The sequence below is a fragment of the Miniopterus schreibersii genome, assembly GCF_964146895.1.
Source record: "Miniopterus schreibersii genome assembly, chromosome: 6".
Classification (NCBI taxonomy): domain Eukaryota; kingdom Metazoa; phylum Chordata; class Mammalia; order Chiroptera; family Miniopteridae; genus Miniopterus; species Miniopterus schreibersii.
Window position 1 is genome coordinate 56,386,546 of NC_138107.1, and position 16,316 is coordinate 56,402,861.

General features: G+C 42.5%; 1 protein-coding gene across 1 annotated transcript; it reads left to right on the forward strand.

The window, feature by feature from the left end:
- The first annotated feature begins 759 nt into the window (after positions 1 to 759).
- On the forward strand, positions 760 to 13,664 carry MFSD4B (major facilitator superfamily domain containing 4B). The gene is made up of 3 exons (XM_081140565.1): positions 760 to 869; positions 1,897 to 2,013; positions 3,678 to 13,664. Exons 1-3 carry the CDS (start codon positions 848 to 850, stop codon positions 4,922 to 4,924), a joined length of 1,386 nt encoding a protein of 461 aa, XP_080996691.1. The 5' UTR covers positions 760 to 847; the 3' UTR covers positions 4,925 to 13,664.
- Positions 13,665 to 16,316: the final 2,652 nt, after the last annotated feature.

Here is a 16,316-nt window from a genome sequence, read left to right on the forward strand (position 1 = left end):
GTTTTGGGCTGGAAATGTTAGCAAAAGAGGCCCCCTACAACCCGTAGCTGGGGACCTATTAGTAAATATATATTTTCTCTTTATTTTTTTTCGTCACCATTTATCCCACCTATATCTTCTTCCGCCACCCTATCCCCATCCCAGGCTGTCTGCCAGCTCTCTCTCTATGGCTTTCTCTCTAGTTTGCTTGTTAGTTCAGTTCATTCATTAAATTTCATATATTGCTGTCTATTTTAACAACATCAAAAACTGGGAATAATATTTTGATGGTTTGATAATTAAAAATTTTAACATTAAATTTTTGTGTTAGCTATTTGTGCATGTAGTGTATTTCAAAATATACAGAACTATTTCAAAAGGGAGCTTAATGTTGCCTTTTACTAACTATTAATACAAAATAGACTTTTATGGTATTGTCCAAAAAGGAAACAATTGTAACAAAGCCAAAAGAATTGAAGAATTTAAAAAAACTTGGGAGTTGTCAAAACTAGAAAAAGAGTAGGAGTTGGCACACCAGAAATAGGAGTCTCTAGCTCTAGGAGTACAAACGTTGTGAGTTTTTCCTGATGGGGGACTGAAAGTAATCCTCTACTTTACATTGAAATCCCCTCCTCCCTTTTTAATAGTGAAAAAAGCTACCACATAGATATACATTATTTTAAAGATTGTAAATGAAACCTTTTGTCTTTTAAAATTTTAGGGATTGAGTGTTGCTATCCTGGGACCCACCTTTCAAGATTTGGCAACAAATGTAAACCGTAATATCAGCAGTCTTTCTCTAATTTTTGTGGGCCGTGCCTTTGGATACTTGAGTGGCTCTGTGGTTGGTGGAATTCTTGTTGACAGTATGAATCCTTTTTTACTTTTGGGTAAGTAAATACGAATTTTACCTTTTTTATGACTTTCAAGGAATTTAAATTTGTTTTTAAATATGAAACATTCTAGCTTGCAAAGTTGTTGACCACCTAAGTGAGTAGTGTTAGGTGTCCTAAATGGAAGTCAGCTTTCCCTGGTGCCTGCTTTCATCCTGGCAGTTATAGGGAATCTGTGCTGGGCTGCTTCGGTAATTTAGCCCTGTTAGTGATCCTTGGCCTTTCTGACTGTCACTGTAATTTAGGTACCACCCCTGGATCACATACTAGTTGTCCAAAGAGCTCTGCTTGTCAGAGTTTAGGGCAGATCTGGGGTCACTATAGATCAAAATGAATTCCTTGAGCCTGCCAAAGCTAAACCCTGGGCTGAGGATGTGTGTGGGGTGGTGGTGAAATGCCGTAGGCTAAATTTTTGTCACTGCTGCCCCACGTCAATGATGACCCCAGACCTCTCTACCTCACTGCTGAAATAGATGGCAAAGCTTTTAACTTACTCTTTTTTAAATAAATTGACATGTTTAAAGAAAGTTTGGATTAATGTGATAAAACTGCTTTGGAAAAAAGAATAATTTACTATTGTTGATGAATAAATAAATAATCCTCTGATTTCTAAATGTGTGGAAAGCATATACTTCTTTGATTTCCCTCCCTGTTCCCCAAGCTAACTTATTTAATCCATTTCTACTACAGACTACTATAGTAAGTGCATTTTATTTTTTTTGTCTTTTTTTAAACCTCAGATCTATAATTATCTTTAGGTTCTTAAATGTGAAACATTTAAATAAATAATTTTTGAGCTGTCTGTTTTGCTATAAAACTTTCCCTTGTGGTATAATTTATGGTTTGATTATTAGCAGTGCTAGAAATGTATTCCTATTGGAATAACTTTTATAGTCCCTAGAGATTATAAAAGCTTTAAATGAAATAACCATTTGTAGAAACTGAACCCCTCAGGTGCTGACTTGATCCGCGTCTCTGTGCACGAACATTGTTTCTTATAGTTGACTTTTACCTTTCTTCTCAGGCGTGTCAATGTTGGCTACCACGATTGGTCTTTATCTTGTTCCATTTTGTAAGCGAGCAGTATTACTAATTGTCATGATGTCCATCTTTGGTGTTTCAATTGGCATTCTGGATACAGGTTAGTGAGCCTTTCAGTGTCATCTCTGGGAATAGGAACCTTCTACAAGGACAAGCAGAGCAGATGGTATTAAATTGTCACTTGCAGACACTGACCTGCTGAATTGGTTATGGGGTCTCCCAGTCAGAACTACCCTTCTGGCAACTACTCTTCTTGTCAAATAGGTGTACCTATGTTTGAGCAGCCAGCCATAGAGCGCATTTAAAGAATTTTGTTCGATGAGAGACTGTTGATTTTCAGTATCCAAATAGGGAATCGTTCCCCACCCCCCATGGGGGTAATTACAGTGCAGATGAACAAGTTTTCATTTTGGCGTACAACTTTATCATTGTAGTGTGGGAAGACTTGATGGGTTAATAGGTTCAACCACGTTTGGCACCATTATTTGGCTGAGAAATCATAGAAGCAGCTCTTTAATTTAAAATGCACTCCGCCTTAACCAATCGATGTCTCTCTCTCTTCCACTCTCTCTGAAAAGCAATGGAAAAAATATCCTCAGGTGAGGATTAAAAAAAAAATAAAAATAAAAGTAAATAAATAAAACGCACTCTGCCCTTTGAACTAAGAGAAACCTGTGCTGTGTAAGACGCTCCTTCTCTTCCTTGTCTCAAAAGTCCCTGCCTTCTGCGGGACCCTCTCCATGGAGCATGCGTCTTGATCTGTTTCGAAGCCTACTAAACGCCATGCGCAATGTTTGTTCAGCCCCAAAACCAGCTTTCTGCCCCTCTTTCCCGCTCTACTGTTATTTGATAGGTCGGGGAAATGTTTTATACCTTAGGCTTAGTTTGGTTGTGAAATTACAGGGTGGAATTATCCGCAAATATATTAAAAGATAGAAAGAGAAAGAAAATGCAAGATTCGATATTTCTTGCCTTTTACCTTCCAGGAGTATACATAGTGCATGTGGGGGTGCCAGATGGTACCCTTGTTTCCTGTAATGGGGACAGCAGAGTCCTGTAGTATTCAAGTTCCTGAACATGTGTGTTACATCTGCTATACACATAAATAACTTTCCTCAAGTGGCTGCCAGTTGCAAGTACAGAAAGAGCTGGTAATTTGGCCACGATCTGGAGATAATATATATTTAAAAATTTATAAATACATAGATGAATATTCCCCCCCCCCCAGCCTAGTATTAGAACTGTATTATAAAAAGCCTTGGGTGCCTGGCTGGCATGGTTCAGCGGTTGAGCATCGACCTAGGATCCAGGAGATCGCGGTTCGATTCCCAGTCAGGGCACATGCCTGGGTTTTGGGCTCCATCCCCAGCAGGGGCTGTGTGCAGGAGGCAGCCGATCAGTGACTCTCTCATCATTGATGTTTCTCTCTCTCTCCCCCTCTCCCTTCCTCTCTCTCTGAAATCAATAAAAGTATATTTAAAAACAAAACCAAACCTTGGACGAATGTGCCCAGCTCCAGGAGGTCGTGGTTGACTAGCTTGTGGAATTCCATTTGTGGATTTTTGATGTTACGCTGCTTGGAGTTCTCTGGTGGTGGTGGGGTAGAGTTCCTTAATCCTGGAATTGACTTAGTTGCAACATTTGATAACTTAGAATATTTTAACCTTTATGCCGTGTAAGATAGACTCATCTTTCTGATAGTAATGAACTGTTTTTTTACTAAGTTACTATGATTAAATAATTTTCCCCATTTTTCATTGGTAGGTGGTAACGTCTTAATCTTGGCTATTTGGGGGGACAAAGGAGCCCCACATATGCAGGCCTTACACTTCAGTTTTGCCTTGGGTGCCTTTTTGGCTCCGGTGCTGGCGAAACTGGCGTTGGGCACGACGGCGTCTGCCGAAAACCGCACAGAGGCTGACTTGGACCGTCCCGCCCTCCACCTGTCGCCTGACGCTGACTCAGAGCCGCTGCTTGGCGTCCCTGGCAATATGAATTTACTGTGGGCTTATGCTGTTATTGGTACTTATATATTTGTAGTTGCTGTCTTTCTTTTTGCTCTGTTCTTCAAGAAAAGCTCACAGCAGGAAAAAGCAAAAGCATCTGCCCAGAGGTCTCGAAGGGCGAAGCATCACAAGGCTCTTCTTTGTCTCCTGTTCCTGTTTTTCTTCTTTTATGTTGGAGCTGAGGTGACGTACGGCTCTTACGTTTTCTCCTTTGCTGTCACCCATGCTGGCATGACAGAGAGTGAAGCGGCGGGGCTGAACTCCGTCTTCTGGGGGACCTTCGCAGCCTTGAGGGGCCTGGCCATCTTTTTTGCTACATGTTTACAACCTGGAACCATGATTGTGTTGAGCAACATTGGCAGCCTGGTATCATCATTGTTTCTGGTGCTTTTTGACAAGAGCCCAGCTTGCCTGTGGATCGCAACTGCTGTGTATGGGGCCTCAATGGCAACCACGTTTCCCAGTGGTGTTTCTTGGATTGAGCAGTACACGGCCATCCACGGGAAAGCGGCGGCATTTTTTGTAATCGGTGCCGCCCTGGGAGAAATGGCTATTCCTGCAGTAATTGGAATTCTTCAAGGAAAATATCCTGATTTACCTGTGGTTTTGTACACCTCTTTGGGGGCAGCAGTAGCCACTGCCGTTTTATTTCCCGTGATGTATAAATTAGCCACGTCACCTCTCAGTCATCAGCGAAAAGAACACAGAAAAAGTGAGGACCAGAAAGCTTTGCTCTCTAGCTCTGGGCTAAATGACTATGAGGAAGAGAATGAAGGAGAAGATGCAGAAAAATGGAATGAAATGGATTTTGAAGTGATCGAAATGAATGATACGCTGAGGAATTCCGTAATAGAGACATCGAGGAATATTTTGGTGGCGCCCACAGCAGAAGTCTCCAACCAGTTCCACTCAAATGCATTAATGTGCGAGTTCTCTCCAGTTAGTACTGGCCAGTTCCCTGTGGACCACCTTGCAGAAAACCAGGACAGAGGGACTAACGCCTAGAGAGGGTGGATTGTTTGCTGACTTTCTTGAATAATTGCCAGTTCTCAAGAGGCCAGTGAGAGCAGAGCCTTAGATTTTCAACATGCTTTGGGAATCAAAATGTCTCAGTCAAGTATAGCAAATGCTATAACGTTTTGCTATACTCTGTAATTCCCAGAGTCTTCCATAAAGAACCAGCGGTCTCAGCAGGATCTTGTGAGGCTAGTGTTTGGCATGTTGCTGATTAGGTGATACAGTAGGCTCTTCACCTCTCAGATCATGCAAAGCAGACATTTGCTTTTGAGAAGTTGGGTGGTGTTTTAATAGAATGAAACCATCTAGTTGAATTGATTAGTTGAATAAATTATCAGTCATCAGTATTCTACCAGGGAAGTTGAAGAGAGTTGTTTCATAAAACAGCCCCTTTGAAAATGGACAGAGATTGTCATTAATTGTTTTGCACTCTCTCTAGTGTTGGACCAAAGAATGCTACGGCCTCAATCGATTTCTGGTTTCTATGAAGGGAACGCAGAACAGGGTCCTAGAGACCTGGCTCCAAGCCTTGACAGGTGCTTGCTGTCTTATGGCCCTGGACTCTGTCACTTAACTTACCCAGGCCTCGTTTATCTCATCTCTTGATCTCTGATTCTGTAAGTGAAAATGTGATGATTTTCAAGCTAGGAATCCATAAGTTTTAGTTTGTGTAAGATGTCTGCTAGAAATTAATATAAGTGCCCCCCATTCTTCATTTCAAATGAGAAGTGAAACAAAATTGATAGCTTCCAGGACGTGCTGGTTGTGAATACATGTCAATTTAAGAGACTCAATGTTTAATACTTTATTTGAATAATTATCTGAATATATTTTTAAATGTATTTCATTGATTCTAAGATATACCTTTTTTTCACATTTTTAACATCTCTGAAATCAGAATATGTCTTAAAATCAATGATTATTTAACATTGTGACAAATTTAATTGACGGTTTTTTACATCTATGTATAATAAAGTAATGTTGCGTTTTACAACCAGTATTTTAGGGCCAGTGGAATATGTAATTCATTCAATGATGGAGATTACTTTTAGCCATTTAAAAAAGAAAGGTTATTTTTGTATGGGAATTTTCTCTAATTATGTTCAAATGAGATTTGGAAATGGCTGCGTTCCACCTTCATAGCTGTTTCAGAGTTTCTACGTTAGTAGTAGGACTATGAGCGGCGTCTCTCACGGTCCTTTGCCTACCTCAGTAACAGAGTCTGGATCTGAGACTTGCTATTCCAGAATTTGCTCCTCACTGAGTCTGGTTGGTAATCACATTGTAAGCACCGTGAACCAGGCTGCCAGTTCCCTTTAGTTAGGCACAGTTTCCGGTGATGGGAATGCTGTATCACCCATCCTGGGCTTTTCCTCCTGAGTTTGAAATACCTAGGAAACCAAGGTAATGGTGAGAAAGTTGCTTGGTGGCCAGGGAGTCAGGGATCACAAAGGGTACTTCATATGAGTGTGGCAAAGCTGGTGTGGGCTGTCCTTTGAAAAATGACTGGCACTGATGACAGATTTTGTTCACTTCTCTTTACCAGTTTTTATGCTGAATAACATATAATTTCTACCTGATTGCAGTATGTCTGCTTTCTCTTAAATATATAAATTTGCATTTGTTTTTCCTTAAGGGAATTAACAGTACTTTTCTTGACCACTGCCATTCCCCTGTTATACCTGCCAGTACGGTAGGTAGTTCATCGTGATAATCTAACAGGCTTGGACAGGGCTGGTGGAGGAATTAACAGGGAAGAGCTGGTGCCTCTTGCTCTTACACTAACTATGCTTTTAGCCGGAACGTGGAGATTACCGCTGCTCCACTTACTGCTTTTCCTTGCTTGTTGGAGCTTAGGCAGTAGTGGCTGCTGGCAGCTCCGGGGCTTGCTAGGACCAGCTTTCTCCCTGCAGCATCTGCATTTAAGGGGTGGGGTAGAAGGTGCAGCTCAGGGAGAGGAGGGTGGTGGTCAGAACACAGCAGAAAGTGTAGAAGCCCACCCTGGAAAACCCACTCGAGTTCCACAAACCAAAATGTGAATGAATGGCCATATGAGATTACAGGCATTGTTAAAGTTTGATAATGTCTTTCCATGTTGGAAGAATAAAGCTTACTACAATTGCAAGAATTAGCATTCAGCCTACTGTCAGTTCTTAAGTAAGCATCTGCTGATATACAAGTAACCAACACCAAAGTTTTCTATCATTGCGCCACAAATTACCACAAATTTAGCAGCTTAACATAACAAACTTTTTAAATCTCTCCTTTTCCTTGGGCCAGGAATTTGGGCATGACTTCAGGGTCTCACAGGGCTGCGGTCAAGCTATTGGATGGAGCCATGCTCCTTTCTGGAGCTTGGGGTTCTCTGCCAGGCCCATGCAGCTGTTGCCAGTATTCAGTTCCTTGCAGTGGTAGACTCAGGTCCCCATGTTTTGCTGGCTGTCAGCTGGCACCAGTGTCAGTTCTTAGGACCTCCCACAGTGCCTTGTCATGTGGCCCCCCATAGATCCTCTCACAACCTGCAGCTCATCTCTTTAAAGCTAGCAGGAGAATCTCTTGCCTACTAAGAGCCTGCTATAACAGTGTCACCACGGGAGTGACACCCATCACCTTTGCCATATCCTGTTATCTAGGAGCAAGTCACAGGTTCTGTCCACACTTAAGGGGAGAGCTAGCGCAGAGATGGGATTTACTGGGGGTGACCTTAGGGTCTGTCCGCTATACTCAGGGACCTGAATGTATAAAGCCCTCCAGCAGTCACTGCAGTGATTGTAGGTGCAGCCCCTTGAGTGCACTTGTGTGGGGGTGGGAGCTCCCCACAGGCCAGGCCAGCAACCCTGATAGGGGAGAGTCTTTGTTTGCTGTGGGACCCTGGGTGGGTTAACTCAAAGTTATGTTGTTTTTTTCTCTTGATATTTTGCTTTATGTCTTTTACCACTGTACTTTTAACCTGTTCAAATGCAGCTTAATATGAGGGAAAGAGGTAAACTTCAGTTTAATTGTGTTTTCATAGTTAAGTGCAAGAACATTTTGAGAGCATTTTTCAGTTACTCTGTTTTTTTTTTTAAAGGTCTTTTTTTTTTTTTTAATTATAAAAGTAATGCAAGTACAAACAAAGGTTATGGTAGAAGATTAGGTAAGTACATAAAAATGTAAGGGACAAGTATAAGTGATTCATAATCCAAACACCTCGGAAAGCTCTTACATTTCTCATCAACTTAATTTCCTAAGTAAATGGTAATGGGGTAAAAAAAGTTGATAGTATCGATAGTATCAGAAAAACTTGAATTTTGTGTCCATGGTACATTGACACTAAGTTGGTAGACTGGTTATTAGTTTGAAGAATTGTAGCTTATTTTTAAAAAAACTGTTGGGAGTGACCAGTGTCACAACACAGTCCTGAAAAATGTGTGAGACCCAGGTTATATGTAAAATGATTTTGTTTCAGGCAGCTTCATTGAGTAATTAGGGTAGCTTTCTCATAACCAGAACTCTGGGTTTAACATAGTAATGTATCACTCAGTCCTGCCACTGAACAGTTGTTAGTAAAATAGAGCCTAAAATTCTTAATGGAAATAGTTTATTCTTCTAGGATGCCCTCTGTCTGTGTTTGTTAAGTACCACTTGTTTTGTTCAGAGTGTTACGAGCATGTGTGTATGTTTGCTTATGTGAACCCACAAATACGTGTTTGATATTTTCTGACACTGAGGAGGTCAGTTGGGGTTAGAGTGGCAGGAAAGGGATTTTAAAAAGCTTAAGGTATGTTTCAAATTCTGTGAGAAATATTCCTTTGCTGAGATTATTGTAGATTTATATGCAGTTGTATATAGTGTTTTTTTCAAGTTTGCTGTTTGAGAGCTACTTGCTCAGTCTGGAAGGGTAGAGAGAGAACTAGACTAGTGGGTCTCATATTTTAATGTTCATTAAAACTGCTTGTTAAAATACAGATTCTGATTCAATAGGACTGGGGTAGAGGCTGAGATTCTGCATTTCTAACAAGCTCCTAGGTGATGGGGTGCTAGTGGCCCATGAACTGACCAAACTCTGGGTAGCAAGGTCCACTTTGGGGGAGTGTTGAATTCTTTACTACTTTTGGGAAGTTAGTTTGTTTTGTTTTAGCTTTCCTAAATTTGACCCTGAGTCTTTGGGAGTCTACAGCCCCCATGCACCCCCTCCTCTCTCACATGCTCCAGGATCCAATTCTGTTCAGTCCTCTCCATTGACTACCTTGGCTGTTGAATACTTATTTCACATGTTTATTGATTGCTTCCCATTTGGCAGTCTCTGTGGGAGGGGCTAAGTGTACACCGGCGAAAGATCAGAGGTTTTTGTCTTCATGGAACTTACCCTCTAATGTGCTGCCGAACTATCCAATAGAATTTCCAACGTTGATGGAAATGTTCTATATCTGCACTTCCCAGAAGCTACTTGTCACATCTGGTCACTTGAGCCCTTGAAATATGGCTCCTATGACACAGAAAAGGAATTTTTAATTTAAATATGAATTTAAATACCTACATTGGCTAGTGGCTGTGTTATTGAATAGCACAGGTCTAGTGGGAGAAACAAGGTATTTGACAAGTAATCACACAAGGTGTCTCCAGGAAGGCTTTATTTCCTGTTGTACTAGAAATTAACACATATCTAGGGTCAGAAAGGTTGTGACAGATTCCTTGTCCAATGGCATAATGTGAATTATCATGGCACTTAGGAAAGGCCTGGTTTTAATGGGTCATGATGGTGGACAGTGATGTAGAACAGAAGGCTTTGGCCTTCCTTATGTGTAAAGGAAGCAAACTGAGGCTGGTGACTTCAGTTTCAAAATCCTGATTTCAGAATCCTGGCTTTGTCAGGATTTGAGCCCTTTCCCTCAATGCACTTTGGCAAATTGGCACCTGAGCTAGGTTGAACTTGAGTTGGATTTTTATTTAGGTATAAACTGTTTCATATCTAATGATTTAAAATTTTGTAACTAAATTTTTACAGTCAAGGAGAATTGTTCTTTATTTTCCAACATTTTTCTGTGGTTACCTTAATTATGTCCTCTGCTTCTGCTCCGTTTATTTTTTTAAATCTTTTTGCACTGCGGCTGTTAATTCTTGTGTATTGTTTTCATGTCTTCCCTTTGGCTTATATTTTTAATTGCAGAATGCTGTTAGTGTCTGGTCTCTAAATTTATTGCAGCTTGCCTTTGATGCGTTTGGTTATGTTAGTTAATGGGTGGCCTGGAGAAATGTTTTGAAGTTGTTCAATGACGTGAGTAGCTTATGGGGTTGGGCTTTTTAGCCTCTGAGTTTAAACTTGTTGAGTTTATAAGGTGCTTTAAAAATTTATTTTTAATTGAGGTAAAATATACATAACAAAATTTATTATTTTAACTATTTTAAGTGGGTAGTTCAGTGGCATTAAGTATTTCATTGTGCGGCCATCACTGTCTTCATCAACAGAACATTCTTCATCTTGCAAAACTGAAATCTGTACCCATTAAACGGTAACCCCCGTGCCACTCTCCCCCCAGCCCCTGACAACCTCCTTCCGCTTTCTGTCTTGTGAATTTTTTTTTTGAGCTGAAAGACCAGTAGTATTTAATTTTCTCTTTATTTAAGTGTAGTTGGTATACAATATGACATTGGTTACAATATAGCTATTCGACATTTTTACACCTTGCAATGTGATTACCCCACTAATTCTAGCAATCATCTTGGCTTTGTGAGTTTGGCTACTCTAAGTACTTCATGTCCGTGGAGTCATACAGCATTTGCCCTTTTATGACTGGCTTATGTCACTTAGTGTAATGTCTTCAAGGCTCATTCATGTTGTAGCGTGTTAAAATTTCCTCTGTAAGCCTGAATATTATTCCGTTTTATGTGTATGTTGTTCATCCATTTGTCTGTTGATGGACACTTGGGTGACTTCCCCCTTTTGGCAATTGTGACTGATGCTGCTGTGAACATGGATGTACAAATTTCTGAGTCTCTTTCAACTCTTTTGGGGATGTCCCCACAAGTGAAGTTGCTGGGCCATGTGATAATTCTACTTTCTCCAGTGTTTCCCGGAGGCCTGCTGCTGCAGGAGGGTGAGGGAGCGGGCCTGTTAGTACCGCGTCAAACGCCAGGCGGACTTTCGGCCCGTTGTAACCAGCCAGTATCACGTGTGCACTGAGTGGTTAAACGCAAAGAACGGTTACATAGGCGTTTATCTCACAGTTCTGTTATCTCTGCTTCCAGTTTTTGTCGTCAAGCAAGCGTTTGAGAGCTCGCTTTGTGCGAGGCACTGTCGAGTGAGTGCTGAGGAGCGTCCTCTCCTCGCCTTGGAGCACCAGGTGTCATCAGCATGTATTTCGGAGTTTGGATCCCAGTTTTCTGCTGAACGAGTGGTCTTGTGTCGTGTGCTTTGTTTATAAACTCTGGCCACCTTGGAACCAGATGGTGTGCAGTCGGGGATCCACGGGCTGGGATGGGCCTGGAGCCTTCGGGAGCCGGGCCCAGTGCTGGAGCCAGGCGGCTCTGTCCCTCCTTCTCACAGCAGCTCTGTCCCTCCTTCCTTCTGGCCCATCCTCTATATCACTAGTCTAGATTCCAGAATGAACCTGTGGGATGACTTGAGTAGCTGCCACGGCCCGTATCGGGCAGAGCCCAGCCTCAGAGTTGCTGGTCAGCCTGTGAATGGGCCTCCCTTGGATCAGTACCTGCTACCCCCATCCAGAGAGAGGCCACCTCTGCACTCCTTCCTGCCTGCTCTGTACTTAGAGTCGCGCTGGGTTTAGGGAATACTTGCTAGTGGGTGCCTGACTGGGATGCAGATTCTCAGGCCCCAGCAGTGATGATGGTCTGGTTCGTGTTTTGAATTGAAATTGGAAAAAAACACACCAAATTGCAGAACTTTTTTGAAGTGCTAATTAGACAAGCTTAGTAGTGGACTGTTTTTTTTTGTTGTTTTTTTTTTTACCAAGGAAAAAAGCTCTGTCCTAATAGGGTAGCATGAGTGAGATACAAACAGATTCCCAGTTTGTAAGAGAGATTATTACAGCTCTCATCTCTGTGGAACAGAAAGATTCCCAAGTCCACAAATTTCAGTCATTTAACAGGTATCCACTGAGCACATACCATGCTTAGTAATCACCCTGGGAATATGAGAGGACAAGGTGGATGAGCACCTTGCCTTCACCAGGCTTTCAAGGAAGAGTTGCTATAACCTTTCTGTTAGCTGAAGAGCCAGTACATCTTATTGTAATAGGTTTACCCAGTTCCAGAAAAGTCAGTAAAGCAACGAGCTCTTGCTTCCATGGTGTGTGTTTGTGTCTGTTCATTTCCAGTATTTTTACATGTAACCATTGAAGTCATTCTTGATTTGGAGTTTTGTAAACATTACTTAGCCCAATGCAGTTGAGGTGAGTAGGTGAAACCTGCTTAGGGAGGCTCCTGCATGGGAGTGTGATGCCAGCAGCCTGGGGACTTGTTCAGTACAGTCAGAGGACACGGTTATGGTGAACTGCACCTTGGGTTACACCTGTGGGCTGAATGAGCAGGTTCTCATTTCTCAGCCCTTTTGCTTATCACTTGCAGAGAACTTTCTGCTCTTAGGAGGAGATTATCTAGTTCTGAATTCAAGCACTCTTTGGATCTTGACCCTTGTTGAAGACAGACTCAGAGAGAGGAGCATTTAAGAAAGAAAAAGTTTACCTGCAAAGAGCAAGAGAAGGACTGGCTTGCCAAGTAAAAACACAGTATTTAGAGGGGAAAAACCAGACCTACCAAGGTGTCCAAGTTCGCATTAGTCTGTTCATGGTGGACAAGCAGTAACTTTCCCACACGCTCACCATGTTCATAAAGGTCGTGACAAGTCTTCAGACATCAGCACAGAGAAAACCTGGGATAAAATTGCTTTGCTAGGGAGCCAGGCTAATGGGACATGCTTGAGGTTTTATTATTTTTGAGATTAGATGCAGTTAGATGACCCTGTTGCATTTGGTTTATCTCAGGGTGCAAAGTGTCTCCAGACTGGTATGGGAAGTGCTTAGTCATCTTGAGCAGGGCAAAGTGACATTTTGCTCTTACACAACTCCAGGAGGGAAAGGAGCCCAAGGGAGAAAAGTGATTGCAACACGTATTCTTGTTCCCTGGTCAAGTGATAGCCTTTGCTCTGGTGGTTTTTAACCCTGGCTGCTGCTAGGAGCACCTGGGAGTGTTCAGAATCTAATGCCCAGCATCATTATTTAATAAGATTTAATTGATTTGGAGTGGAGCCTGATTACTGATATTTTAAAAAGTACTCCCAGTAATTGTAATATGCATTCGAGGTTGAGAACCACTGCTTTTATCAATGCAGAGAACTGGGACCTCTGCTAGTTGCAGTGGTTTTTAAAGACAGCTTGGTTAAGTCATGCTGCTGTTGTAGATGCTTAAAATTTTGTGCACTTTCTCTGAAGGAAAACTGGAGAGGAAGAGCTCTCCTGTTTCCTGTCACCTCCACTGCTGCTTGGTCAGCAAAGGAGGTGATCAGTACAGTTTGACATCCTGCCCAAACGAAACCAAATCTGGACCTTTCGGAGGTTGCCCTTCTAGATAGGTTTTCAGTGATCAATTTTGACTTGGGGGAGCTTAATGAGATACGGGTGATCTTGTAGATTTATTACATCTGGATTTAAGACTGCTTATTGTTTACATGGCTTTGTACAGTGTAAAAGCTTGAGTAAAATGTTGATATAAATAAACACTGATGTCGGTTTAATACAAGATTCGTGTCTCATTTTATGGATGTTTAAAAATTAGTTTTGCGTCTCTCAAGAAATTAGTCAAGAATATTTCCAGATTTGAGATTGTGAGTGCTCTAAAATGAATGTGATAGTTGTATGGAGTTCCTTAAATGTGAATACTGTTTTATTTTAATTTCACAGATATTTTAGAAATGACATCTAACATCTTTGATAACACCTAACATTTTTGGCCCCTCAGCTTCTCTTAGGTTTATGATCTAATTTCTAAACTTAAAAGTCTACCCAAGAGGCTGTTGCTAGCTGGAGATCTCAGCAGTGTTTTACTTGAATAGAAATTCCCTAATTATGATGATTACAGATATGTCTGTGTTCAGAATGATAAGGAGGGTTTCAGAATTGCAGAAACTAGGGTGCTTCTCCTGCTTCGTTCCGTGCAGGGCCCTGCAGCTGAACGCTGGCTTGCTAGTGACCGCCGCCCAATTTAAAAAAAAATCTTGTTTAAAACAATTATAGTGATAATCTGGCTAAATGCTTCTAACTTGGAGCAAGACGCGGGTATATAGCAACCTCTACCCCTTCACACTTGACTGGAGTTTTGGGAAGGTGTTTTTAAAAGGAAAGTTTAAATTGAGAGAAACTGAAGGACCCCATTCACCTGTCTTATCTGTGTAGTTATAAATGACACTCCACGTGTCCCCCTGTGCATTCAGTAACCCGAGTTTACAGCCACGCACTTCACTCTGGGCAGGGATCCTTTGTGCCTTTGCCTTATGCCAGGGACTCTGGGCAAACTTTGGGTCCTTCCGGCTCCTATATACAAAACCGTTGCAGCCTTGGCGTGGGGCCACACAGGGTTGGATTTCAAGTGTAACTGCCTGTGCTGGCCGAGGGTCCTCAGCACTCTCCACCAGGAAGCGGGGGCTTCGTTCATTGTTCCCCTCCCACTGCACGTTCCGTGGCTCTGGGTCGGCACGAGAGTGGACTGAGTGACCGCACCACCTGCCCCCAAGGGTTCCCTGGGCTGGAAGGACGGGAAAGAGGCTGTGGTTCACCAGGACAGACTTGAAGACTGGCTGGCGCCCCCCTGCTGTCTCCCGCTGGAAAAGAGAATAGTTTGGGAGTAGAATTTTTCCATTTGCTCACTACAGCAGCCGTTTCGTTCTCTCTCCTTTGGGAAACTTGAATGGATCCAGTAGAACACATGAAATAAACACCTCTGGGGTGTGGTGGTTGAGTGGGATCTGGAGTCTTGTCAGCCTAGATTTGAATTCTGATTGTGCCGCCTAGTTCTTGGTTGTCTCTCACACCTTTTCGATTGTCCAAGCAGCCTGGTTTGTTGTTAGTGGCTCCTAGTAGTTGAGACCTGTCAGTATCTCAAAAAAGAGGACCTCAGCACCTAGATGTAGGCTGATTGGAAGCCAGATTCTCACACAGCAGCCTTTAAAGTGTGCACGCATAGCTCTTTCAGAGGAGGACTGGGAGATGGGTGTTCTGAGTCCCCTGCACTGAGCCCTGATAGCCAGGGCTGCACTGACAGCCAGTTAAAATTGTTTGTTTGCTACAATCCTGATGAACCTGTGAACACAGGCCCCACTGACCACCAGCGCCAGGCTATCAAGGGTGTCCCCTGGGCAGCAGCTGCAAAAATCAAGGTGCCAGATGTGTGTACAAGCTCCTTTCTGGGAGATCCCAGTGGCTCAGAGAGAGGCAGAGGGACAGTGGCCTTCCCAGTCTCTGGAGACTACTGCAGTCAGCCCCTCGATGTGTGTTGACAAGCCTGCCTCTCAGGGCCTCTGCTGAGATAAACTCATGGGCCTCTTTCACAGGACTGGCTTCATTCCGCCGCCTCCCCTTGAGCCCGGGGGCTCAGCCATGGTGAGTGCATGGGAGCCCTTTAATTAATCCATCCCCACCGGGGTCTCCTGTGCCCAAGCCTTTCTGCAGTTCTCTAACCATCAGTGTTTGCCTTCTCTTTCCTATTTTTGTGTTGGTCCAATAGAGGAGACAAGGTGGCAAATACATCTTGACTTCATCATCTTGAAACCAGTGTCAATGTATGTCTCTCCCAGTAATAGACTGTAACATACCTGAGGACGGGGTTATCTAGGTATGTCCAGATGAGCAAAATGCAGGCACATCTTAGATGCTCACTGAACACTTTTTGAATGATTAGTATTTTACATTTGGGTAACTTCAGGGTGTCCGCCAAAAATGTATAGAACTTTAACAGCTGATAGCTCAATTTTTAAAATGAAATGTATTTTAATAAACACCATTTTTACAATTATTCGAAGTGTGTGTGTACAATTTTGGGGGACACCCTATATATTGTATTCGCCCTCATTCCCATTCATAAAGCCTCCACCAGGTAATCAGAGCCGGTGGTATTGTCATTTTCAAAGAATTCGACTATTATTGAACTTAGTATCTATGACCAGATTAGTTGCTTTTCCAAAAGGTTGTATTCCCATTAGTGGTCCTGAGGAAGCCCAGGGCACAGGGCCTCCTTACTCCTAGGCCATTATTTTCTGGACACCTCCCATCTTTCCCTCCAGCAAAAGGCACCTGTGGTGGCATCAGTAGCAGGTCAAGTAAAGATTCACAGGCAATAAAATGGTATTTTGATTTAAAAACGCCTTCATCTGTCTTCAGGTCATATTACC